Source organism: Protomyctophum bolini (genome assembly GCF_963924005.1).
Source record: "Protomyctophum bolini genome assembly, chromosome: 2".
NCBI lineage: Eukaryota > Metazoa > Chordata > Actinopteri > Myctophiformes > Myctophidae > Protomyctophum > Protomyctophum bolini.
The window spans coordinates 29,580,570-29,607,862 of NC_137863.1; the positions used below are offsets into that span (position 1 = coordinate 29,580,570).

General features: G+C 42.2%; 1 protein-coding gene across 2 annotated transcripts in view; it reads right to left on the bottom strand.

The window, feature by feature from the left end:
• The window catches only part of LOC308331108 (receptor-type tyrosine-protein phosphatase gamma-like), a 110,146-nt gene that overhangs the window by 16,193 nt on the left and 66,660 nt on the right, over positions 1-27,293 (bottom strand). For both annotated transcript variants that reach the window (XR_013965550.1, XM_080786264.1), the window contains exons 6-14: positions 25,461-25,527; positions 22,129-22,286; positions 20,033-20,225; positions 14,720-14,904; positions 10,273-10,381; positions 10,068-10,117; positions 8,395-9,127; positions 5,455-5,593; positions 500-591 (exon numbers count right to left, since the gene is read on the bottom strand). Coding sequence is in view for 1 of the 2 variants with exons in the window: in XM_080786264.1 (XP_080642390.1) it covers positions 500-591; positions 5,455-5,593; positions 8,395-9,127; positions 10,068-10,117; positions 10,273-10,381; positions 14,720-14,904; positions 20,033-20,225; positions 22,129-22,286; positions 25,461-25,527 (1,726 nt within the window). In the remaining variant the exon portion in view is untranslated. The remainder of the gene's footprint in view (positions 1-499; positions 592-5,454; positions 5,594-8,394; positions 9,128-10,067; positions 10,118-10,272; positions 10,382-14,719; positions 14,905-20,032; positions 20,226-22,128; positions 22,287-25,460; positions 25,528-27,293) is intronic.

Here is a 27,293-nt window from a genome sequence, read left to right on the forward strand (position 1 = left end):
AGATCGGCTAGTTACCCACTTTAAAAGGTTAAAAGGTTAAAAGGTTTTTTTAAATAGTAAAAAATAGCAAATTAGTTTAGGGAAAAGGGATAAGGGTGGCCCAGTTCCAACATTTTCACAGAGGAGCACTCCCAAGACATTACACGTTTGTGTATTATGTTTGAAATTGCATATCAAGGTAGCAAGCCCTGGACATGAACTTTTATGCATATAATGCATCTTCCTTATAAGGCGACAGTGGGCATGACTCCACATGGACACATTCATTTTGAATATATCAGTCATTCATTATTCATGTGTTTGTTTGTTTTTATCCCAGGGTCAGGGCTGTTGTTTTTCTTTGTACCATTTGAACCCGTTGTTGTCATTCCTGCTCCAGCCACCCAAAATCTATTCCCACACCAAATCAAACTGAACCGACGATATACAAGCATGTAAAAATAAACATTATCATTTATACTGTTATTTCCGTGCAGCGAAGGAAGTGAGTTTGTCTCACCTGGGATCGGGATGATGGGAATGTTTTCATTCGCCACCACCCGTGGAGAGCTGCTGTCCTCCACATAGAAGTGTGCCGTCTGGAAAACTCTCCTGTGGGGACACAAAGAGGACACTGTGACTGGGCCTCCATGGCCGGTATTAGCAGCATGTGTGAAACCCAGTAAACACTATGTATGAGGCTTTTTCGTTCTGCGGTCAACGGCACCCATCAAACATCTGAAGGCACATAGAGTGAAGAAACCCCCAGAGTGGTTGGAAACACAGCTGATCTCTGGCAGGTACCGTATGACTCACCAAGCCGTCAGTAAGCAGCTCATCACCGCTGACAGGCAGAGACCTTGTATCTCCATATTCCAACTATTAATGTATTTTGTTTTGTTTTTTTGTTGCTATCTTTCTTTTTTGTAAATTAATGCCCTACTTCATCATACTACTGCTGTGTCACACAAAAGTAGCAAAAATAGTGTTGACCACATTGTGAGCTTGTCGAATCTGCAACATTTTGAAAAGATTTTCTTATTTTGTTTAAGTGAGAATGTCAAAAAAGGGAAACACGAGTACAATACAATGCATTCACTGAAATGCTATGATAAGAAAACAATAAAGTCAGAGACTTCTTTCCTTGGTCTTGATTATTGAACAAACATACATAAAAGTTGTAAAGTGAAAGTGGTTATGGTCTGTCTGTGTTTTCTAAATATCGAACCAAATGAAAAGTATTAACAAGAGCCTGTGACTAAATGTCTGATAACTACATTGGAGGAATTTCTTCTCCATTTCATGACAAGTAACACAGTTTTGGACATACAAGATTTCCAGCGGACAGCGACGTCATAGAGAGCACAGCATGAGCCCGACCACAGGGAGGCGGCAGGTAAACAACGTGAGACGGCAAACAGCACGCCGCCACGTTTAGCCCCGATTCCAGATTGAGAACAACAAAACCGTATCTACACACTGCAGTCACCGTGACAATATCCAATTCCAAACACGGCCACATCTCTGCAGGACAAAAGTTTCGAAAAGGAGAGAAAAGTACCACTTTTTCCTTCGGTTTTGTTTTTCTCTCTCAGGACTTATTACTGGTGTACTTTGAGCATCTTACTCAAAAAACCTCCAGTAATAAACAGACCTCAAACTCTGCAAATGGAGGGAGAAAAAGAATAGAAAGACAGTGTGTGTGTGTGTGTGTGTGTGGTCCCATATTTTTTGTAGGAGTAAGTCTATAACCCCAGAGGCCTGAACGCCTTACGCGCACACACGCACACGCGCACACGCACACACACACACACACACACACACACACACACACACACACACACACACAAGTAAAACAAACAATGGTCTCTTGTCTAAGTCTTACCTGTACTTGGTGCAGAGGAGGGAGCATATGCTATTCATGCTTTGTGTGAGAGAGACGGAAAGACCAGCAGGAGAAAAGAGGCTGAACATCATTTAAAACATCTTGCAGAGAGCGAGAAACAGAGTGAGGCAGAAGACAGAGTAAACAGACAAGAGGTGAAGGAGATGAGGAGTAGGGAGGGAGGGGTGTTTTCTCCTGGCTTGCGTCACAGCCCAGTAGTCCTAACCGAATGACTCCCAGAGGGGGCGGACGTGATGTGGGTAACTGGCTTTGTCAACACCCCCCCACTTACGTATCACACCCTCAGAAGAATGGGCATCTTTGCATGAATGGCAATTAGGCTGGAATAGGTTGGCTGTCTGTCGGATTGGATATCACTCAGATCACTGATGTGATCCAGTCAACATTTAGAGGGCCTTGCAGGTAGAAATAGATTAGATGGAACACCCCTTAAACATCTGTAAAGGGTTTGATCAACTTTTCTTCACCCAAACTGCAAGCTCGTAGATCATAGAGCTCGTAGATCTGCTATTTTTTTTTATAACTAATTACAAATCCGACTTTAGTTACCACCACCGACCACTTATGCCTGAGAGGCCTCCAAATGCATACATACTGTAGCATTAAACCAATTATTTGGCCTGTTTCACCTTGTGATATCGACTGACACTCTACTGTCAATTAGCGAATAAGAAACATAGGGGGAAAGGAGACAGGTGTATAGATGAAATATAATTTCACATCATCCAATAAAACTATAGCTTTGAAATCAGTCATTTGAAATTCAGTCATTAATTAGTAATGCATCACAATGTTTCATGAGGAGATTTTCCAAGTGATAGTAATCTGACAGAGAATGGCACAAACTGATACAGAGGGGGAGAGGGAGAGAAAGAGAGACTGGATGTTTCAATCTGGTTTTTCATCATGGCCTTGTCCCAAGGGGAGGCAGGTCTGTGAACTGTCACCTCCACTCTGTTGGCCTGTTCAAGCCCCACGGCTGTCATTCCACTTTCAATCAAGCACCTAGCTTAACCCCAACTGAATTAGCAATCATGTCTGGTTTAAATTGACCTATTAATTACTCCACTGAGCTAAACCTCAGAATACCTCTACAATTATTCTACCCAGTGCACGCACGCACACACGCACAAAACGCACACTAGGAAAAGCATAATCTATGGTAGAGAGTGAAACCATTGACGACTCAGGGAAGAGCCATTAGTACAAAGACAGCTCAGGACTGGTCGAGGTGAGGGTCCTTTGTGCTCTTCGCAGCTCATTAGCCAGTCGATGCATGCCAGTGGCTCTGCGTATGTAATTACTTGGGCAAAGCAGCACGGCTTGAACATCTCCATGAGGACACAGATGGGATCCCTCCAGGCACTAGAAGGCCCTGGAGTCGGTCCCACACCCAGATGCATGAGAGGATATATATATATATATATATATATATATATATATATATACATATACACACAGAGTTAATGGGAGGGCGCGGACCACAACCACGTCACTATGACTCAGCCATAACCATAAACAAACCTGGACACGCCCATATGTAGGCATATATAGCATAGAGATCCGGTTGTCAAGTGCCACAGACCTGACCGTTATGCCCATGTGTGTCCATATATAGGCATATATGGACCCAGTTGTCCAGATCCTACCATGGGAATGCCACTATATGGGAATATACCGATGACATCAGGGATCTCCATATATGGTCATGAAAGGGACAAGGACTGACAGATACGGAGATATGTATAGGGCACAAAAGGGACACAACATCCATAAATGTCACACACTATTAGGCAGCTGGCGGTTCCACAGAGCGCAAAAGGTGCCCTTTTATCACTTGAGCACCTGCCCCTCAGAATGTCTGCGCACGTCACTGTACGTTATTTAACGGGTACTCTGACAAAGCCAATGACAATTTGACTCCGACATGTTGGATCGGTGGTGCGATATATTTGAGAGGTCTGCATAGTAGCCCGAACTCAAACCATAGGAATCCAAACCTCTAATAATATAAGATTAGTTTATCTGTGCACCAAGATACAGCTCTGATATCAACGACCCCCCTGAGCAAAGCCAAAGATAAATCCATGAACAACAATACACAGTAATAACACATCAACACATGATTCAACATAATGGAACTACACAATCACAAACAATACAATGATAACCCATAACTCCTGGACTAAGAACTACAGGGAGGAGGCCGGGGAGGTGGGGGAAAATGTCCACGCATGCGCCATACAAGCTGCTTTGACAGCACAGCATGAAGAATGAGAGAGAGCTGAGACTGCTTCAGAAGGCCGCCTGAATTGCACTGTGGGTATGAGGGTGTGGATGAGATAGCTCGTAGCGAATGAGTGAGAAGGGAGATGGCCTGGAGAGGCAGCGGATTTAAAGAGGCAGTATAGATCACTCGGGGGAATGAATGGGGGGAGAACTAGGTTCATACATATATAAACCATCTGCCTTCCGTGCCGCAATGAACTAACGCTACGCTTGATTTAAATTAGCATTCATGATTGTGCAGAGCAATAACCTCGGTAGTCAGGTTTGCCTTCTTAGAATGTAGCAAGCCTGGGGAATTTAAAAGTAAATAGAATGGGGCCGTAATTGACAGTATGTGTAAGGCAGAGCCGTTTAAAAAACTAAACGACAGGCTCTGATCCTAGCCACTAAAGTCCTGTACATTGTCATAATGGCAAACAGTGAAAATACCCAATTGTAGTGCAACACTTGAGCTTGTAGATCTGCTGTTTTCACTATTTATTTAGATTCTTAAGAAAATGGCTCAGTGGTCCAGGCACCTTGTCTGCCAGTGTGCCGCGGGTTCGACTTCCCCATCTCTCTCCCCAGCCTACTGTCTGTCCCTCCATAAAAAATATAAAATAAAGGTGAAAGCCACAAAAAACATTTAAAGTACCAAAAGTAGAGTACTCATTATTACTCATTATGCAGAATGTCCTGTTTCAGAAGTTTTCAAATGTATAAAATATAAAAAAATATTTTCAAAAATAGCAGATTTATAAGCTCACAATGCTTCACATTAAAAGTATTGGAAATACTGCACACACACCGATACTGCTGCGCTGCTGTCTGCTTAAACTTTTACTGCTCACCCTCTTCCACTTCATGCTACCACCTGTCGTTTCGATCTGCTGTTTGCAGGATATTCGGAGTCCCTATGGTTTGGACTGATGCGCTTGATCGCATATATTCCATTCGTGAGTTGTCCTGACTGAAGAACTGTTCTTGAGTTTACACCAAGAACAGGGGCGGCAGTGGCTCAGGGGTAGAGTGGCTGGATGGTAACCGTAAGGTTGCCAGTTCGAACCCGGGCTCCCACAGAGTTGCTGTCGAAGTGTCCTTGAGCAAGACACTGAACCCCTAATTGCTCCTGATGTGCCTTGCATGGTTTCCGCCGCCATCGGTGTATGAATGTGTGTGTGAAACTGTGAATGGGTGAATGTAATGCAAAATCTCTGTGCCTTGGATAAAGGCGCTATATAAATGCATAATTTACACCACTGCGCTATAGGGTTCATGGGTTGAAATGAAGAAAGCCTCACCTCCAGTACACCAGCACAGCCAGCAGCAGCACAAGGCAGAGCAGCGTGAGAGCAGAGACCACCACCAGAGGAACCATCCACATCATCTTACCCATCCCAGGGTGAGGGCCGCGGGTCATGTTGGATAAGTTGGTCCGATCTAGAGGACCACACCACACCACACAGTATGTCAGTCAACATATTAACCCTGAACGTATCCTAAAACCTGACAACGTATCCAATTTAAGAATTCTAAGTAACACAGCATAATATGTCTGTTGTTGTGTTTTACGTTTCAAACCTCTATACTTGCTGAAAACCAAATTGCCCCCCGGGGACACTAATAAAGAACTTGAAGTTATGTCAATCAATACATAGAATTATATATTTTAGAACAATTGGTATGTTTTATTGTGTGTATAAGTTTGTATGTCCATTAATTCAGCCATTCCATTTTAATGAAAGATGATAATCTTGTTGATTCAGTCTTTCTTTTCTTTTGTGTGTTTATGTTGACTGTGTGTTTAACACAAACAGAAAAGTAATTTGTTTTGATTATACTGATTGCACTTTCAATTGATGAATGTAAAAACAATGAAAGCGCAAACATCAAGTGGAGAGGTGAGACGTTTCCAGTTGTGGAGAATGATTGCAAAATAACCCTGTTTAGACCAAGGAGGTAATTGACTGGGTTTACCCTAAGGTGCAAATCAAGGTTGGCTGAAATTGCTCCATTATTCTGCTGAAGAGGGACGTGTGTGCTATACTGTAGGGCTTTCCATTTATAAGAACAACACCCTGGCAAAGTGTTTTCACCCTGGAAGGCAACTATGTTCTGCAATATAAAGAATGCCCTAAAGCACCAGTGGCCTTGGGCAGAGTCCCAGTTTATGCGTTCAGGCCGTTGGGTTATAGTAAGATTTGACTAAGGTAGCTGAGTTAACTACTGTTTAAAATCAAGCTGGTGTTTAACGGAGTGTAAAAATGGTCTGTTTACATGTCTCAAAGTCAAATTAACACTTCGATATTTACTGAAGCACTATTAAGAGGCCATGTACTTCATGATTTTATCATGGCTGCAGGTGTTGGCTGTAACGCCTATAGCTGTGATTAGTGATGCACAATATTATCGGTAGCATATTGATAGCGGTCTACTGTATATTTAATTAAAAATGCTTTTCACCGATATTGACTGATATTTTCCAACTGATATTGAAAGATATCTTCACCGATATTGACCGATATTTCACCAAATTGACAGATATTTCACGCAATATAATGTTAATGGCCCTGAAAAAATAACAATAACAAAAAGTATATATAAAATAAAATAAATCACACCCGTGTGAAGTGAGGGGCGCTCTTATCATCATGACGTAAAATTGTCCATTCATTGTCAATGGGAATTTAACTCCTTGCCATACAAATGAACGAAATAAGCAGAGAAGACGAGCTCTTGTTGTCTGCCATTTGAACCGGAAGTAAAAGTGGTCCATTCCGTGGCAGCCACAGATCTCTGCTGGGTCCATCGGATCGGTGGTTTTATCAGCGCCATCTGGAATTCATGTCTTATCAAGCCCTGAACATCCTACTTTGTCCCATTATTTGGCATAAACAGACTATAGTCCGCATGCATGTGCGTGTGAAGTTGTGAACGGACGATTGAGGATTTTGGCTGTTTATTCCATGGATCCTAGCGGTGGCTAACAATGATGCTCAAAACAGGTGAAATGTATTTTTTCTCCTGGATTAAGGCTAATTTATCATACCTCGTCTTAACGGCTTTGGTAACCTGTGCATTATTAAATAAAACTTGGCTAACCGTCTGTGGTGTCCAACCTGGGGCTATCACCCCTCAAATAATAGAACAAGGTTGGTTCACCCTCAAATTTAAACAAAAACTTTGTCACTAGACAAAAGTAGAGTAGCAGCAGTGGGTCGTCCTCATTATACAATGGAGAACTTCAGTATATTCCAATGGGGAGTTCTAATTTGACCGTATTATACTGTATGAGTCCTTATATTACCCTGGGCTCCTTGGAACGGTACGGTATGGTACAATGGCATGACGGATTGACCGAGAAACGTCTTCTGCTCATCTCATTATGTGAGCAGTTCATTTATCAACTGCATCGCACTGTCACTTATGTACACTATACTGACATGTGTTCTCATCTACTGCTATTTTAATGGCATCATTTTATTGCTAGTATATATTCCATTGCTATGTTTAACCACGCACCTTATTACATTTTACACTGCTCAGATTGATATCTGACCCTGTTGTTTTCTTTCTCATTATATTTTCTCTAGCCGAGTTGAGTTGGGTTCGGGGACCACCAGGGGTGGTAACAGGTCTCGAACTCTGAGAGAGTACACATTTTATATTCATGTATAATTGTACATTTTGTGTCAAATTAACACTGTTGATTTTATAGTGTAGCTCGGGGTCCCAGAGATAACCCATTGTACACTCTCTGAGTTACAGACCCATAAAGTAGAGAACCAGAGCCATAAGGAACGGTTGTGTTTGGGAAGCAACATTTAAATGTAAAATAATTATTCATCAGTGATGTGGATACAGGATTACCATTCTGATTTCCTCTTAACGGTCCCATTCATTAATTGTTCCCTTTCCTATAGGGGATCCAAATGGACCCGTACAGGTAACTCTGACCCTAAAAAAAACTCTCCAGAGTGTACATTTGTAAACTTGTATAGCAGATGTGAAGTCCAAATGTATTTATCAATTTACTTGTAAAAATTTACTTTGTAAAAAAAATAATAATAATAATAAACAGAACATTAAAAAATATATAAATATATGTGAAGTCCACATACCATACCAGCTCCGACAGTGTGTTAAAATGTGATGGAACCGATTCCGGTTCCTCAATGTTGGATCTGGTTCCGGATCCCAACCCTAGATGTGGAGTGGCCTTCGAGAGACGCTCAACTCACCAGTGTGGACGGAGAAGGGCCAGAGACTCTTGTCCTCGCCGCTGGCCTTTGGGTAGAGAGTGGGGCTGATGGGAATCTGCATCTCTGCCGTGTCATTGCGAGGCTCCTGGGTGGGGGCTGCGGTGCTGTCTACGTTGACCTGTTGGTTGTCAGCGGTACTCGGGGACACGGTGGTGGCCTGGAGAGCAGGCTTGCCGTGTTCTTTCTCTTTGGCCGTGGATGTGGGGGTGGGGACGGAAGGCTCTTTGTTGTCCACGGTGCCGTTGAGTTGTTTCTCGACGTCGTCCGGAGACGTCTTGCTCTTCTGCCTCTTTTCATCCTCGCCCTCTTCCTCCTCTCCTTCCCTTTCCCCCTCCTCTCCCTCCTCCCCGTCCCGCGTAGCCTGGTTGTCGTCGATGGGCGTGTCCGCGTCAGAGCCCTGCGAGGCTGTGGGCTCCGTGCTGGCCTGCGGAGGGTGGGCTGGCGGGTGGGTGGGTTTGGGGCTCGCCTGAGGTGCCTGAGTGGGCCAAAGAGAGCCAGGTAGGGAGGAAATGACCCCACCGCTGAACCCCAGCCCTGCCAGCACGGTGCTAGTCACCACCGAGGCCACCGTGGCCTGGCTGCCACTAGAGGACGAGGGGCCCATCCCCGTTGCCATGGACACAAAGGAGAAAGGGAGGCCGGAGGAGGTCCACGTGGAGGAACCGGAGCTGATGGGAGCCATGTCGGCCGATGACGCCGGAGACACTGTGGGCTGGATGGAGAAACAGCGGGAGATGTTACAGAACCTCACCAGTCACTATAGAGGTGTTTTAGCACATTTGTAAATCACAAAAAACATCATACTTTATATTTGGCATTTTTTTAACTTGTATTTTTTACTACAAATGTATATGCTAACAGTCAGCTTGAAAAATGATGTCACTCAATTTAGGGGAACAAATATTTACACAAATATGAAAGGACAAGGTATTTTCTTGGAGTGCATAAATTCACTCCTGTATTGGCAAAAATAGGGAGCCGTGTGAGACAAGGTGGAGAGGCAGCATGGTAGCCCTATGAAATAGATTAAACAGAATGCCAGAGTATCTTGAACTGGGATGTATCGGTAAAAGGTGCATGGGCAAGTGCAGTAGAGGATACACTTCTAAGAACTGGGTTACATGACACTTTTCAAAATAACAGTATTGCAAACATCTCTATGGTTAGACACACTTTATAGTTTATATCAAAATAAATGGTCACAGGATATACTGCATAAACCAAAGTCTCAGCTTTGGTTTAAGTAGTATATCCTGTGACCATTTGTTAGATAGAAACGATATTGAGAATGAGTTCCATTTTATTTTTTACTGCCCTTTGTATCACGAACTATGCCAAAAACAATTAGTAGGTGTGGAAATCTGGATCTGATATGTTGGATGTTTGAACACAAGATATTCACACTTGCAGAATACTTAGAGAAAGCGTGGGACAAACAGACAAAGAAAAATATATACAGGTTTGTGATATTTCAGTTTTTGGTTATTAACCACATTTTTCTTGTCTTTTATTTTAGTGTAGTTTCTAGTTATCATAAGGGATGGGTCTTTTATCATTTTTCATCATGACAAGACATGAAAATAAAATAAAGATTCATTAATTAATTCACAATACTTTGAGTCAGTGACACCTGATACGTTTGGTTAACTCACCATTCCAGTTTTCACAATACGCGACCCTTCGAAAATCCTTGTCGTATTGGCTGGGAAATATAAGGAGAGGTGAAAATAAATTGATCAGAGCTTGCCTTTGACTGCTCACATGAAAGATGTAGTGATGGTTTATTGAAGATATCAGTCTGAACAGCAGTGTTTATATGACAGATTTAGTGATGAATGGATGGTTTAGAGAAAATACCTCTGAACAGCAGTGTTTGGCTAAAGTCACTACGCAGGTCTTGTTGACACACAGCCTGCACTCTGAACAAGTACAGCATCTCGGGTGACACATTAGTTATCACTGCTTTCTGCAAGAGAAAAGACACATAAAAAGTACTCACCTTTTTTAGATCCTACAATTTTTGTAACCCATTTTTTCACCTAGTGTCAATCATAGATATATATATAAGAAAGCTAGATGGCCAATGGAGAGCGACGTTGCTACGTGGCGGCCGTCTTACCTCGGGGCAGCATAACATTGTGTCTATGGGGGCATGTACTTTTAAATAACCACAACATTGTGTCTATGGGGGCATGTACTTTTAAATAACCATAACATTGTGTCTATGGGGGCATGTACTTTTAAATAACCACAACTTGCTCAATTTTCAAACGATTTGGTTTGTTATAAATGTCGGAGACGTCCGCATACATATATGCTTTTATACGATGTTCATATAAAAAAAACTAAATTAAGCAGATAAGCGTCCTGAATCATAGCCATGTTGACGTTTGTAATAAACCAACCCGTTTGTAAATTTGAGCTGCCATTGAACATAATTTACTGTAGCCCCGAAGTAAGATGGCCGCCGGGTGGACTACATCAGATTCCGCCTTGAGCCATCTAGCCTTTATATATATCTATGGTGTCAATTGTCTAATGTAAACCTTGGCGCTACAACAATGGACTGACCTCATGCTTCCTTCAAAGCATGAGGAGCCCGAATCGCTTCTTTTCAATAGACAGGGGGGAACAGTTGGACGTGGAAGGAACACGTTATTCCAAACAGTTCCACTCCGTCAGGCACCCCAGCTGGCCAGGGGGAGGCAGTATAGAGAGACCAGGGTACCTACTCTAGGGGGGACACAGGGATAACATGCAAACTCCACACAGAAAGGATATTTTGCCCCACCAGGGTATTGGCACTGATGACAAGTACAAAAGTAAAAAAAACGTATTATGCAGAATGCAGAATTAAAGATGAGGTGCCGTGATTTTTCTATCTTTTTCATGTGTTTATGAGGCGACAGTACTTCAGTAGACCCCTTTGTGTGGTTGTTATGTGCAATGATGTCTTCCCTTGTATTTAGGGTTTCTTTCTGGAGGTTGAAACCTTGACAGTCAAACGTGCCATATAGTGACATCACAATATCATCCCCTCCCCCTTTATCATGATACAACAACAGCTGTGGGTGCAGCTTCAGTTCAGGCGGATCACTACCCATCACCACCCACCAGACAAACCAGGCATACTTAATGAACTGGTGGGCGTGTCCACATAAAAACAACATTTTAACAAATACTGTACTCTTTTTTTATTGTATAAATCTTCTTTATATAATAATACCTGATGATCATGTTTTAGGGTGGTAAAAAAAATCACGGCACTCCATCTGAAAGTACAGTACTCAAGTAAATGTATTTAGTTACTTGACACCACTGATAACTATCACACATACAGTAACATAGGATCAACCATTTAAATTTGGATATTGTTAATGACATGAGAAAAAATAAAGGGAAGCTCCGCATATTGTTAATGACAAAATGATGTCAAGTCATTGTTTTAATGTCAAATTATCGAGTGTTAAAAACGAGATGTCGGTAAAGTCCGAATCTATGGTGTTCAACGATTCTCAATTTTTGGTTAATATGCCAGTGGTTCTGTGGTCCTCAAAATAACCCAGACAAAGAGGTGTCTGGGGAAAAAACTTGAAAATTGAAATGTAAATGAAGTGGGCAAAATAAGACAGAGGCCTGTGGGGGAGGGAGGGGGAGAGCACTCTGAATTGGCAGAGGGGTGATAGGCGATGCTGATTGAGTCTAACCACAAAGAGATAAAAGTCAGTGGCACATCAATCACTCTTTCTCAGAGGGCTTTCATTCTGACGTTCAATTATATTTGCCTTCCACTTTTTTATTCATCTTAACTCATTACAAGTTTAAACAAAAGCCACCCACCCATAGACCTGTGGAACTAATAGTGGTTTTCTTCAGAAATAAAATATTCTGAGGTGGGTACATTGTAATGGTTAGATCCCCCTTTGCCTTCACAACTGCCCTAATTCTTCATGGTATAGATTCAACAAGGTGCTGGAAACGTTCTGTAGAGAATAGAGATCCTGGCATTGCCTTGATTTGTCAGTTTCAGGTGGACGTGATTCCAAATCCCAAAGGTGCTCTATTAGATTGCAGGCCATCTGAGCACAGCAAACTTGTATTTAGCAAATACATACAGTAAGTGTGCCATTAAATTACACAACCATTCTTGTCGTTTGCTAAATCGAAATTTCATAATATGAATATAAACATACAGGTATCTGTGAAAATACACTGCAATAAATAGACACACATCTACCATAAGCCTTTAGAGGCACTCCAAAGTCTGTTTGAGAGCTTGAGTTAATCCCACAATTTAATGCTTGACAAAATAAACCAATCTACAAGCTCACAACCCATCACATGCATGTTATAGTGTTGCATTTCATGCACTTGGCATGGTCTTCGCCCTCCTTATTGAAGTGCAGCCACACTTTTGATTCAATTTATTGTCTGTTCAGCGTACTCGCGCTCCACTCGAGTGCGTTTCACACACTGCTCCACTCTCCGCTCATTCACGACGGTGATTTCACAGCCTCAGTCACTTGCACACAGTCAACAGATGCAAATTAAGGAAGAATACATACTTTCAAAGAGCAGCAACAAATTTGGGAATCGTTACCCATGAATGCAAATATGTTGGAACTGGTTCTGTTATTGCTACATAATCAAATTACTTTTGAGAGCAATAAATATAGTAACTGTAACCAATTACTAATTTAAAGTAACTTGCCCAAGACTGGCTGTAAACTAATCACATCCTCTGATATGTGGTGCAGATCATATCTCAGGAGCCAGCTGTAGTTGGTCAGGTTTGAGCTAATCAGTGTACAGTTGAGTAGAAGAATGTATTGGTGGTCTCGAATTGCACGGCTCACTTGACTTTGCCTCAAGTTTGTTCTAAACTACCTTATCTTTTCGATATTTCACTCACTTGTCTGTATACGGGATGTCAGCATTGATCTGCAAATCTGCAAATGCTTTCTTAGCTGCATCATATCGAGCCAAATTCAGCGGGCACTTTGTCTCCCTCTTCCACTTTCCCTCTTATCCAGTGGTGTTCCTTTCACTTTGATTTTGCCTGGTGTTTGGCCGGTTATTTGAAAGCATTTCACCACAAGGCTATACAAAAGAAAGACTGTTAGCCTCTGTTTGATGCCGCTGCAGTCTGTGGTGAGTGGCAGCAGTGAACGGCAGGCGGTCGAAGCTCTTGTCTGCTGCAGCTGCCTTTCAACTAAGAAACATTGGCATTTTGGCAGAACTAAATCAGGAATATAATGTGAAATGATGGGTTGTACTGTTTTTGTGGGAACATTCTAAGTGTCCAAAGCAATTAGATCGTGTGGCAAGCTGGCTCTGAGTTTCAATAGAGCAACCGGGCCAGCTGGCCATTTATATACTGTACATGCAGTACTGTATTTAACTATGAAGATCTAAGGCCGATTCTACAAAATGCCTTCTAAATGAGCAGTTCTCAAACGTTTTCGTAATTATTTATTTATTTTTCTATTTTTTTCAAACACACAAAAAAAAGTTCAAGAATAGCAGATACTGTATACAGCTCTTAGTGCGGCACAAAAGTGATGTGTGGTGAGCTAGTAGATCTACTATTTTTGGATAGCGATCAGAAAGAGATATGAAATGAAAGAAAAGGGTCTCGGGCACACCGTTTGGAACTTGCAAAAGGGATTTTCTACGTTTTCTACTGTGTGTGTGTGTGTGTGTGTGTGTGTGTGTGTGTGTGTGTGTGTGTGTGTGTGTGTGTGTGTGTGTGTGCGTGCGTGCGTGCGTTTTTTTGTTTGATAGACAGACATGTTCTGCTGAGTTAAGTGGCTCACTACTTTCGCAATCAGTGTGTCACAGTGAAAGTTCTGCTCCCAGCTAGGTGAGTGACAAGGGATTACCAGGGTCATCATATGGGCAAGCAGTCACATCCAGAGTGACTCCATCGAAACCTGTCACCTTCAACACACACCATTGCCCCTCAATGAACACACGTGAGGCTCCAAAAAAGAAATCACACCTCGTAAAAAAAACATACCCATTGAAAACCCACTTGAGTTCAGAAGGCTATGTTGATTTGGCAGCAGGTCTTTAAAACAAAAATGTTACCCAGCATACACAGGGAGTAGGAGCATAGTTTCGCAGCGGTGGACTAATACATCTCACTATGTGGTCTCTCAGCATGTGTGCTAGGGGTACTGTATAGTGGTCAGCTGATACAGTATGTTCCCATGCGGGGGTTTGAGAGACATTGCGTGAATGCCTCTGGTCTCAAGAGGAAATCATGTGAGAGCCATTCATCGTGGTACTGTAGATATCTTACCATGCTCTGGTCTCCCGTCTTGACGAAGGTCTTCTCATTAGCCACGTCACTTTTCACCCAGCTGTAGGACACCATGTAACTGCTGATAGGTGGGTGGTAAATGGCGCGTGGGCGTTCCCAGCTCACCATCAACGTGGTCCGGTTCAGTGGCTGGATCTTCATGCTCACTGGGGCACTGCTGCACACTGGAAGATCATAGACAACATGTTAGACCTCAACCTTTTCAGGCCGTGACCCCCCAAAATAATCAGATTTGAAGGCAAGGCATTCAATTTAGGTTCAATTTAGTTTCAAATTTAATTGTGAAAATAGCAGATCTTCAAACTCACAACATCTTGCACTGCGATGTGTTGTGAGCTTGTATATTAGTGTTGTGGCCATTTTGTTGGTTCCAAACATTTCTACCATAGTCAACAAACCCACTGATGCACTCAGGGATTAAGGATGTACGCAGACATAAGAAACAGATTGTCCACAGGTTCAATGTCTTTTTGGTTTGCATTTACTTTCCAAAGTGCAGTGAATGATACATTACAAACAGGCACATCTTCTCTTCCTTGTTATGGCATGATCTCTGTTCTGTCTGTCAGGTAAAAACCATTTGTCCACCAGGTGCATGCCGCTCCCCAATCACCCAGGCCTACTTATACCCTCTGTCAAGCAATTAGGCCTGGGGAGGCGTGCCCCTGTTGTCCAAACAATAATTCAATTATAACCCATCAAACTAAAGCCCAATAATGCCAAATAGCTACAACAATTGTGATTATTAATAATAATAATAATAAGTAGACATACATAAACAGTGAGGATGGCTTCTACAATTAGCTTAGGCATTAAAAAGGTCTTAAATTGTCACTTCACTGTCATCTGGGAACCTCTCGACCCACAGGTTGAGAACCATTGTGTTAGACGGACAGGAAGGGAGAAACAAAATGAACAAATAAACATGAGTATTAGGGAGAAATAGTGTTGCTGGTAGACTGCAGCTTTTTAACACACAGAAACACAGCCAACAAGACAAAACCAACTTTCGTTTTCGTTTGTGTTCCTCCCTGCGAGGGACACGTACTGTCAACATTCAGACTCCAGCAGCTATGTGTGGTCACGACTACAAGCAAAACATTACGGGTAGTGTTCAGGTTTGTGAGGGCTTGATTGATTGTGCATGCCTCTACATTTATACTTGCTATACTGTGAACATAATGGAGGTGGCCAACACAGAGAAGTGAAATGTCTTCATTATCCTGTGCAGCCGACTTGCAGCTGTTGCCACTGTCATAACTCCAACAAGATAGAAAAATATCCACCTCTCTTCCCCCATGTCCAGAGGGGGGTCAGACAGGACTTCTAGGGCAGGGAGTAAATCTGGATTGTGTGTTGTATTTGGGGCTTAATGCTAGCGTACCACAGAGAGCTCAGTTAGAATACCAAACAGGCATTATCAATAGCCTACATGTGGTACAGATAACACTGCTGCAAGCCTCTGTTTGTCCTGCTAAGAGTGCAATAATCAATGTTGTGTGAGGACATGGGTCGGTCACTGAACCTCAAGGTGGCAGTGTAGGCTGCAGTATGGCTATTTACTAAAGGATCTGCCAATAAAAGCCAGTGGAAAATGTTTCTGAGCACATCAAGGCAACAGCACTGATGCAGCCAGACATTACACCCACACAAAGCTCCCTGATACAATGTACAAATGACTGCTGTCATCCAAATTGCATATTGCCACTGTCGGACGGAAACCTTGTACAGTATGTCCCAAACCGCTATTCTTCACAAAATGGAAAAATGACACTTGTGTGAAATGAGGGGCACAGCGAGGGCAGTTATATCAGACAGATTATGTCTTACTGTACGTTGTCATTTACGGCCATAAACACACATTAAAGTCCATAGACTTGGCTGGCAAACAACTGCCATAAACAAGCTCGGTGGGGAATTTATATTTAGGCTCTAGTCTAAACAAACATTAAAGTCCATAGACTTGGCAGGGGGCAGGGAATTTATATATGGGGCCAGGCTATATCTTGCGCCACCCCTTATCCCTTATCCCTAAACTAATTTGCCATATTTTACTATTTAAAAGAACCTTTTAAAATAGTTCAAATAGCCGATCTACAAGCTCACAATGTTTCGATGTAGATCGGCTAGTTGAACTATTTTAAAATGTAATTTCGGAAAGCCTTGCATTGGAGCGGCTAGCCCCCCCGAACCATTTTAACAAAAAAGAAAAAAGAAAAAGAAAAGAGTCGACAAAAACAAAACATTCACAGCACCTTTAATTTATGTAAAAATATGAAATAATGGAGAATGAGATACAGTACAGTACAGTTTGAGGTACAGTTTCTGCCTGACAGCAACAGTATGATGTATGATGTAGGCCTAAGTACAGTGTAAAGGGGTGCGGGATGACGAGGGCAAAACATCCAGAAAAGAAGGATCAGCACGGAGGCAAGGTGTGAGGATAAGGTGTGACAGGTGTGAGATGCAGCACGGAGGCAAGGTGTGAGGATAAGGTGTGACAGGTGTGAGATGCAGCATGGCTCAATGGATGGCCTTTGTCAGCTTCAATAACTCAAGAGTCATTACTCGCCAGCCGGAGGCATTATAATTTTACGTCTGCCATCATCGTTATCACCACAGTTGTTGTTGTCACCATCATTTAGCACACTAGCCACGCCAACAGATGCATCAAAAAACCAAACAAAAATTGCTCATGTCAAAAACCAGGTTTGAAGCTTGTGCTACGTTCACATTTTGTGCTGTTCTAAATGATTTTTAGATGCATTGTTAAAATGGCACAACGAAGAGAAGATGCTTGAAAACATATGAACATTTTTAACACGGTAATGATTAGGACGATTATGCAAAAATGATATAACAATTGTGACAGGTAGGTAGGTACATGTAGATGGGTTTCCTCCTATCTTCTCCAGAAGACCTCGGTCAGCGCGCACAAGAATCCATAGTAGCTGTCTTTATACTAGGGGTGGGACGATTCACATACCTCCCGATTCAATACGATCTCGATAACTAGGGTGCCGATTCGATTTATATTGTGATTCTTTTTTTATTATTTTTTACGATTTTATTCACCCAAGATACTTTACTTTTTTTACTACAACAATAAAATAATTAGAAACTATATAAACCATAAAATAATTAATCATACACTTCAATGCAGCCAGATAACATCAATCAAACCCTACTTTATACCCTATATATCTGCTTCAGCAATGCATCTCACTGCACTAACTTAAACTGTTCCCAGTATGATTAAGGTAATCTATCTGAAGATACAGAATAACTTTCTTTGTGTGAACTAATACATCAAATGGTGTTGCTAGTCTTAAAGCATTAACAATGGTCGCAGAATGGGCATATTTTGATACCACGACGACAAGCATAATGAATTTCTTACTCCTTGCAGGTCAGCAGGATTCTCCTAAAGCAGTGGTTGTCAACCATTTTCATATCAAAGACCATTATTTATTCAGCATTTGAGCCACGGACCACCATTTGATGACATTTAGCCTTGCAGACCCAAAATGAAAGAATATTTTGACGTCGTTCCATGCTGTATTGTTGTTGGTACGATTAGGAGAGACAACAGGCAAACGTTGATCAAAATAAGAATTCTTCTACATTCTCGAATTGTGTAGATTCTTGTAAATTAACTTAAGTAATGCAGATGTTAACAATAATTTACTCAAGAGTTAAAGATCTAACAATGGTCCATTTGGAACCAACTCTCCATCATTTATCTGGAAACCACCTCAAGGACCACTGGTTGAAAACTACTGCCCTGGGTAATGCTTAACAACATCAACCCTAGCATGGTGAACCTAGTGGTTCCGTAACGCCTCACTGACCTCTAGGGGACCCCAGTCAATGAAATATATAGGATTTATGTGGTAAATTTGTGCTCCATCATATGTCAGTGTCTCTTGCCAGTAAGAACAGAATTTCAACCTACTGTAACAGCTTGACAAACGGTTCTTTTTGGCAAGTGACACTGTCTTGCGATGGATTATAAATTAAACTTAAGCTGTAGCTGGCAAAAGCACCTCTGTTGCTTCCTTCCTCTTGAGGTGACACAATATAATACATTTTGAGAAGACATAAAATAGTACAACAGAATCTCAAAGAAGAATAGAAGCTCCAGACAGACCCTGGAAATAGAGGTTGATTTATAATTGACTGGAGGAGAGAATGAACCTGCGTATTCCACAGCGATCTGTACTCCTATCAAAATGATGGTTATGCTTTCCTAATGGCCAATGATTTCTCAGAACATCACAAATGGCTGCACTGGCTGAAACAATAGAATACATTGTTAAGCCGTACCTCTCTCACCATCAACGGTCTTCATTTACTGTGTTACAATGAATAATTACGCGGCACAACCATTAAAATGATTGCGTGCTATACTGCAGATGTCTCCCCTGAATATGAGACGGACCCTTTCTACTCCTACTACCTCACATAAAAAATGATTAATATAAATTTAAGAGAAAAAGCAGTGTGTAATGTGTGTGTGTGTGTGTGTGTGTGTGTGTGTGTGTGTGTGTGTGTGTGTGTGTGTGTGTGTGTGTGTGCACTCACACATGCACGTGCACACGTGCGTGTGTAAGTGACAGAGAGAGAGAGAGAGACAGAGAGAGAGAGAGAGAGAGGGTGGGAGAACAGAAGCGTAGAAAAATAGACAGACATTGGTCTATACAGTATACATGCCTACCGACATAATGCCACAAAAGCAATTTCACAACTTAATTTGTACGGGTCTATTTTAGCTGTGCGGTAGATTAACGATGATTGCTGATCTGGCCCGTTAGAGCGCTCTAACTTCATCACGAGCATTCCAAATCAATTCTCCCTGCCAGACATCAACGAGCCCATGTTTTAAAGCAGGAGCAGGTTTTTCTCGGCACAGTCTCCGGGGCTCCTGCAGAGCCCTGGCAAAGCAGGCCCTGCAACATGTACTCATGGAGCGAGAATACCAAACCAGGGCCAAAATGGCATTTGATCAAGATAACAAGTGAAAGTATGTTGCGTTCAATTACCACTTAATCCGTGTATACTTCATTAACCGGGATCCCCCAGGGCTGAATATTACGTCCACTCCCTTTTCCCTCTATACTAAAAGTATTTGGTGAAAATAGCCGATGCACACAACATGTCACCATGTGATGCGTTGTAAGCTTGTAGATCTGTTATTTGCGCAGAATCTTCACCTCAGAGTATAGGATAGGATTCATGTGGTTAATACATGACCCGGTGATAATATGCTACACAACTGAGCTCATTTCTTACCTCTAGATGCTTCTGTGCCATGGGGACTCCTCAGAAAGTCAGTCACATCTTTCTGCCAGGCGTCATTCACGGCAGACTTAAAGACGACCCTGGTGCCCAGGTCCTGTACGGGTCGGTAGTTGTTTCTCAGGTATTCCACAGATTTGACGTGGTCCTGCTGCTCCGTGGTGAAGATGGAATAGAACGCTTCCAGCTAGAAACAAGGGGTAAAACAACAAAGGAATGCTCCTCAGCGTTTTGTTTGTTATTTTACGGCAAACTTTTACTTGAAACTTGGTTATCGCAACCTTCTGAATACAGAGCTTATACAGGTAAAGTACTGTATACTGGTCCATGAGTCGTGTTCGAAGCATTCATAGAGTGTTGTCATACTAATGCTGTTTCAACTGCACAGCGAAAATAGCCTGGCATGGCTAGACTAATATCACTGCGTAGACTACTAGACATGAGTCTGGAACTTCGGTGTGAAAGATTTATTTCCAAGGGGCGGTTACAGATTCCAACACCACAGCAAAAACAGTCTTACTTTGAATAGTGCGCTCTGATTTGTCACCAGCAACTCTGAGGTGAGCGAAATGTAATTCAAACTGAGGAGTGCCAGACCAGGGATTTATTTTTCCTGTGGCAGATTCCAGGCTACAGCAAAGAAAAAGCATAGATATTATTTTATTAGATGTGTCTGTCTGTCTTCATTATACTTTAGCCACTTGTAAGCCCTATTTCATACTTTGTTGTGCGAGTGTGATGAATGAGTGATGAGTGATGTATGGCAGAAATAGGTACAAGCTCACAATGCATCACATCATATGTTGAGCTTGAAGATCTGACCTCACTGTTTTAAATACAGTATATATTTTTTTTAATGATTGCCTATTAATTTATGACAAGGCCAAATAGCCATTCAGATTGAAAGTACATCTGCTTGCCTTGCAAGTAGCAGCACAGAGCAGACCTTCCTGTCCATTGTACAGGCACCAGCCTTAAACAGTGTTCTTGGGTGCCAGCAAGGGTGTAACTTTTCAATAGGGCAAATCTGCGGCTATCGATTTCTTTGACTGATCTCCTGCAGAGTGGTGTAATGACTGTACATTACAGATGGCCTGGAATCAATGTGTCCTACGGGTGCTTGGAGAAATGAATTACAGGTTCATAAAAGTCTATCTGTGCACGTCACAAACATTGTAGTAGTGGTCAATAATATCCTTGCGGCAGAAGCCAATTCAGAGGAAAGGATTTGTCTCCCGCAAGCTTATGGAAATTGCACTGAGCTCCACAAATGTCTTTAGCGCACAGCACTCCAGAGGAGCGCTGGATGCGTAACCCAAGCCTTGTATGTCTAACAGATGCACGAAGGACTGTGTTTGGGATCAGCAGAAGCACAGTGCATGATTTGGCATACATTATCTCCCAACAGCAAGATCCCCCAACCAGCTGGGAGGAAATTGCGTACAGTGAATAGGTGAGTGGTGCTGGAAAAGCTAATTTACAGCGCATTAGGACAGTAAACCGTTGAGGGAACAATTCACCCCAAAATAAATTTGCATCTGTTGCAACAATTTTGGACAATCAAAGCAATCAGTATCTCTCAACGGCAAACTCATTCACTAATCGCATAAACTGCCTTTGTGGACAAAAGCAGTTACATTTTAAAAGCTTACAGTTACTGTCACTGAATGAGCAATACCATGATACATGCATCAGATCAATCACACGCCCACCATAATTCAAAACGCCAGTAATTGGCTACACCGTCCTGCTTAATCATCCACTATATAGGCAGTTAAGGTTTGATATGCAGAGAGAGGCGTGAGGGCGGTGAGGAGACAGGAAGAGGCGAGGCAGATGTTGGGGAAAATAGCCTATGCATAGACAAAGCGATTTGTTGGCTTTGTGCAAATGGACACCGATTGTGTGTGTGTGTGTGTGTGTGTGTGTGTGTTGTGTGTATGCATGCATGTGTGTTTAGAGGTATTAGCTTGTGTGTGTGTGTGTGTGTGTGTGTGTGTGCGTGCGTGCGTGCGTGCGTGCGTGCGTGCGTGCGTGCGTGCGTGCGTGCGTGCGTGCGTGCGTGCGTGTGCAACTGTAAACATATATACCTGTGAGTATGACAGATATAGCGGCCTGGAGAAGATGATCCACTCCACTACCTTGCTGCAGGGGGGGGTTGTGAGAGAGCCGGTGTATCTGTAATATGTGTCCAGCGACGATGGGAGCAAATCCCTCAGGATGAATGACCTGAGGAAGGTCTCCTTCTCTGCACAGGGCAAACAACAGGGGAGCAAACAAGAGTAAACGACTGTCTCTTCCGACAGCCAACACAGTCAGGCAGACCTTGTCACTCGCTGATTTAAAGAATCGTTCAAACTCCTGCGAACCTTGAGTTATACTTTACGGGGTACTTTCAATCGGCTCAATCAAGTGACATTTATAGCACTACCCTAAAAGCTTTATTGGAGGAATGATACTGGTCTGGCAGCATCTTAAAGTCTACCCCGCTGGCATCTGTTTGGCGACATCAGAGTGCTAAACTCAGGTTGAGAGAGGAGAAGAAAGTCGAGACAGATATGAATTATTGCTTTGACAGCTAATCCATGATTTGACGGTACTGTGGCTTAGAGTTCTGATTTGTGGTCAGAGAGAAATCCAAATAAATTATCCAAGGATCTGGTTTGTTGTCTGTGAATCGGACTATGAAAGATGACGTAAAACTAAATAATAACAAGGAGACATCAATTTGCGATTTCGGGCCAGATCATGTTTATCTTCCGTGGAAAGCGCTGTAGGTGTTTTACCTGCACCAATAAGTGCTAAACTCAGAGTAAGCCCAGCAGAAATCCTAAGCCATCAATCACATGCCCATGTCTTAAAAACAGTGGTGTAAAGTAGCCTGATTATCAGACTGTAGCTTTCTTGAAGCTTCACTCTGACATTGTCTCCTGTCTGACTTCTGAGTGATTTCAAGGGGGAGGGGATTAGAATTTCCCTCAACCAATGGTAACTATTGTTGTTGTTTTTCCCTCCTTCCTCTGTCCTTTGGCTGTGTGATGACGCTGAAACGGGCCTCGGCGCTGATTGGTTGTTCGTTAGACCCACCCCCACCACCGATTCTCATTGGATAATACATTTTTGTACCGAATAAATTATAGGTTCACAGCACAACACCAAACCAAGAGATGCAGTCCACTCAGAGAGTGATCTAGGCTAGGTGTAAAGTAAAATATAAGTAAGTATATAAGTACTGTACATATGTACAATTTCTGTACTTTTAATTATACATCTCAGAGGTTATACTTTTACTCTACAACAATTATTTGAAAACTTTAGTTACTATAGTTAACATTCATCATTTGAAAATTGCAGAAAAAAACTTGTAGATCTGTTATTTTCAGAAGATTTGTATGCATTGTATACATAAGTAAACTTGTGAAAGTCTAATGAGTACGTTCTATTTTTGGTAATTTAAGCACCTTTTGATACCAACACTTTGTACTTTTACTCAAGTAAACTTTGATTACCAGACTTTGACTTGTAACAGGGCAGTTCTTCTGCGTTGCAGTATTGATACTTTTACTTAAGTAAAAGATGTGAGTACTTTTTACACCGCTGTCTAAAAACAGAGTTGACAGTGTGCCCCACTGTGTCCTCACACAACACTGTGCTGTGCTGGTTTTCGGGTGTGGTGTACATTTGACAGGCGAGCGAGGAGACCAAAGCTGCTTCGCGTGCCTCATTCGTGCCCTCTGTGCCCGTTTCAGTATTCACCGCCTCTCTTCTCCTCCCTCTTCAGACAGTGTACGTGCCCTATCGCTCATCGGCCGCCGACATGGTGACGGATGGATGGCTGCGCTTAACGAGCTCGCGGAAAACCCACCACCCTAACAGAGGCGGAGGCAGGCCACGTTAAGCAAGCCAGCAGGAAGAGGCTTCCATCACCCAAAAAACAACCGCACCCACACCAAAGCTCCCTTTCAGCAGCAGATAGACGCCGTTTTCAGCACGAACACCCCACCCCCACTCCAACGCTGAATGCAAAAAAAGGGAACCGTGTTGCCGCTCTACATAGCGGCAGCACCAGGTCAGCCTCCATTAAGCCGTCCCCCATTTGATCTTCGAGATCAGGGAGTAAAATGCTAAATGGGAGAGCGCCTCAATGAAACAGAGTGCTTGGTTTGTGAGATTTACCAGCCCAAGTAACGAGCAATCAGTTTATGGCCATATGCTTTTGGTTTATTCTCCTCCATTAACACATCCCCATCTATGTCATTGGTGGGTTATAAAACAAGTCACACGTGTCCGTGTAAACAGAGCTGCCATGTGCTCGGCCACAATAGGGAGGGCGGGTGGGTTTGGGATGGGAAGGGGTATATAGAGAAATGCTGAAAACGATCTGCATAACGTCTAGCGGGGACAAGGCTTAATAATTCATGCTTGCAGTGACACCAGACCATGCAGTGGCATCTGATGTGAGACAATACCTCATAAGGTAATAGTTTAACTGCCAGCAGTCTGACAGCTGTGGCCTATGGGAGTACGTGGAACTATGAGTGTCTGTGGGTTTGAAATGTGTTGACTAAATGAGGCTCATCTAGTCTATAGCCCTATGTAGTCTATAGCCCTATGGAGGGAGTGGTACTATCTTGCATATTTTTGCTTCCTTATGAAGTGAAACTCTGTTCGCAGGATTGTCTTTGTACTTTCATTTGGGGATTAAACATGAAAGCCAAGGTTAAGTGTTTTTAAAAGAGTTATTGAAATGACCAGATGAGAGTTCCATTATTGTTTCCCAAACCGGCACACTGTAACCTCAAATTAACCTCAGAAACATCCGAATGCTGTACATACTGTACATACGCCAACATGTTTAGTGATTTCCATTTGGAGAATTGATTTGATTAGTAGTACAATAAAAATAGTATAACGATTCCATAAAGACTCTCACATATGACCAAGAAAGCTGCAGCCAACAATGGACACATTCGAGAGAAGGAAAAACATCAGACACTCTGAGCTAAAACAAATCCATACAAATAGATATTCTGGTGGTTCTTAACCTTTTCTGGATGAGGACCCACTGAAAATGTAAAAAGTGGTCAGACAGGTGGGCTGTGTGCATTTTTAGAGCATGTTTATTTTAATGATCAATCAACTGTGTTGTGTTGTGTTGCTTGGATCAGGGGAGCTACAGTAGTATGTGTACTTTAAGTTGCTATTTATCACAATGAAAACTCTTTCTTCAAGGTTTCCATGGAAAAACAACAACAAGAGTTATTTTTTTTACATCCCAGTATATATTTGAATATTAATCATTATATGATTATGATGATTATATTAAATTAAAATCTTAGTGTTTAGCCAATTATGCCCACTTGCAATACCCTTGCACAGGTTGAGAACCACTGTTCTAGTACATTATTTATTCTTCACGTACCATGGTGCACAACTCTTTTCAATCCTTGGATGATGGGTTCCACAGCTGGATTGTCTTTCTGTCCCAACTGCAGCAAAAGGAAATAACAAAAAACCTTATGTGTCACCAAAGATTACACAATGCAGGGGGAAAATATATAATAAATATTGCCAAATAAATAGCCATGATCACAAATACAACATGATTTTTTTCTTTTTGCACTTACAGTATAAAGTGACAAATCGGAGTAATCATCACGACCATTACTGACACCTGTGCTGTGACTGTTGATTAGCCCATTGAGACAGAGACGATTCTACAAAATGTCTTCTAAATCAGTTTTCTGTGTCTATGTCAAGGATCCCCAAAATGATATGTACTTGGCTGCCGATTCCCATCTCAAAATATTTTGTTCCAGGGAACCCCAGAAGCAAGGATTTATATATTTATATACATATATTCAAAGATTTGCCCAAATGTTCAAGATAAAAAAAAAAAATAGCAGCTCTACAAGCTCATGAGCTTGTATATCTGCTATTTTTTAATAGCCAACCAATATAGCTAAAAACTCAAATGACTGGGTACCACCAGTAGTCCTTGAGGGCCGGGGTTCCAGGTGGTCCCTCTAAATGATGGAGAGTTGGTAACCAAATAAACCCTAGTTAGAAATGTAACTCGAGAGCGTAAAATGAAACCAAAGAAATTACCCGTAGGTTCCATTTGGTTTCATTTTACACTCTCCAGAGTTAAATTATTGTTAAATAGCCTATCTACATTACCTATCTAAGTCTAGAAAAATTGTTATTTTGGTCGTGGCTCAAATGCCCAATAAATAATGGACCTTGATATGAAAAGGGTTGAAAACCACTGGGTTAGAATGACTGGCAGTTGTTGCATTTACCTTCACAGCCTCACACAAATATTCCCAATGTCCTACTTAGAGACAAGACTGGACAAAACGGTGTTGGGACGCAGGGACTGATCCTCTTTTGCTCAACATTAATTTAGGTCAGACAGACGAGAATAATTGTGTGGGAGCGAATGCTGAATGTGGATAATATGAGCACCTTAGAGGCCATTAACAGGCCCTCTGGGAGCACAAAAACAACCTCTCCTCATTGATTAGATTTGGTAAATCTGTGCCAATGTGTGAGCGTGTGTGTGCCCATTTAAAAACACCCTCGCACTGTAAACTGCAATTCAGCGAATTGCGCACGGTGGTGCTAATTGCAGTAAGCGATAGGGCTGTCAGGACCCAGCGGAGGCATTTAGGTCCTCATACACACATGGTCCGTCACTGTCTGAATGAAGCCCTACATTAGGAACACCTGTGTCCTCATTCCAGCGTTCCTCTGTTTGAGAAATGACCCATGCCTATATACTGATAAAGCTGAATATTACCATACAATGCTGCCTACCTGTTATCGTTTGCAGAGGTGTTGGTAATAGAAACAGGAAGTATAGCGGAGAGTGTGAACCTGCAGTATAGTAATTATTCTTGGTTCATGCTGGGGAATAGCTCACAAAAGGAACGTCTGGTGAAACTGGGACAATTCATGAGTGGTCATCAATTGTCATGGGGTTGGTGGGAGGGGGGGGGGGGTTAAATGGCTTGTTTTAGTTCAAAAAAAGTTTCATTTTTTAATGCTTCTAAGGTCAAAAGACATACAGAGCCGAGAACCGTTTCAAGAAACAAAATTCATCATGATCACAATGTCATATTACAGGGTGCAACAGCACCCCCTATTGGTACTCTAAACACCGGGACATAGTCACATAGTCATAGGTTAGGACATAGGTTGGGATATAGGGACAAAGCTGTTGGAGTGGTTGCACCACTCAAAAATATGAATG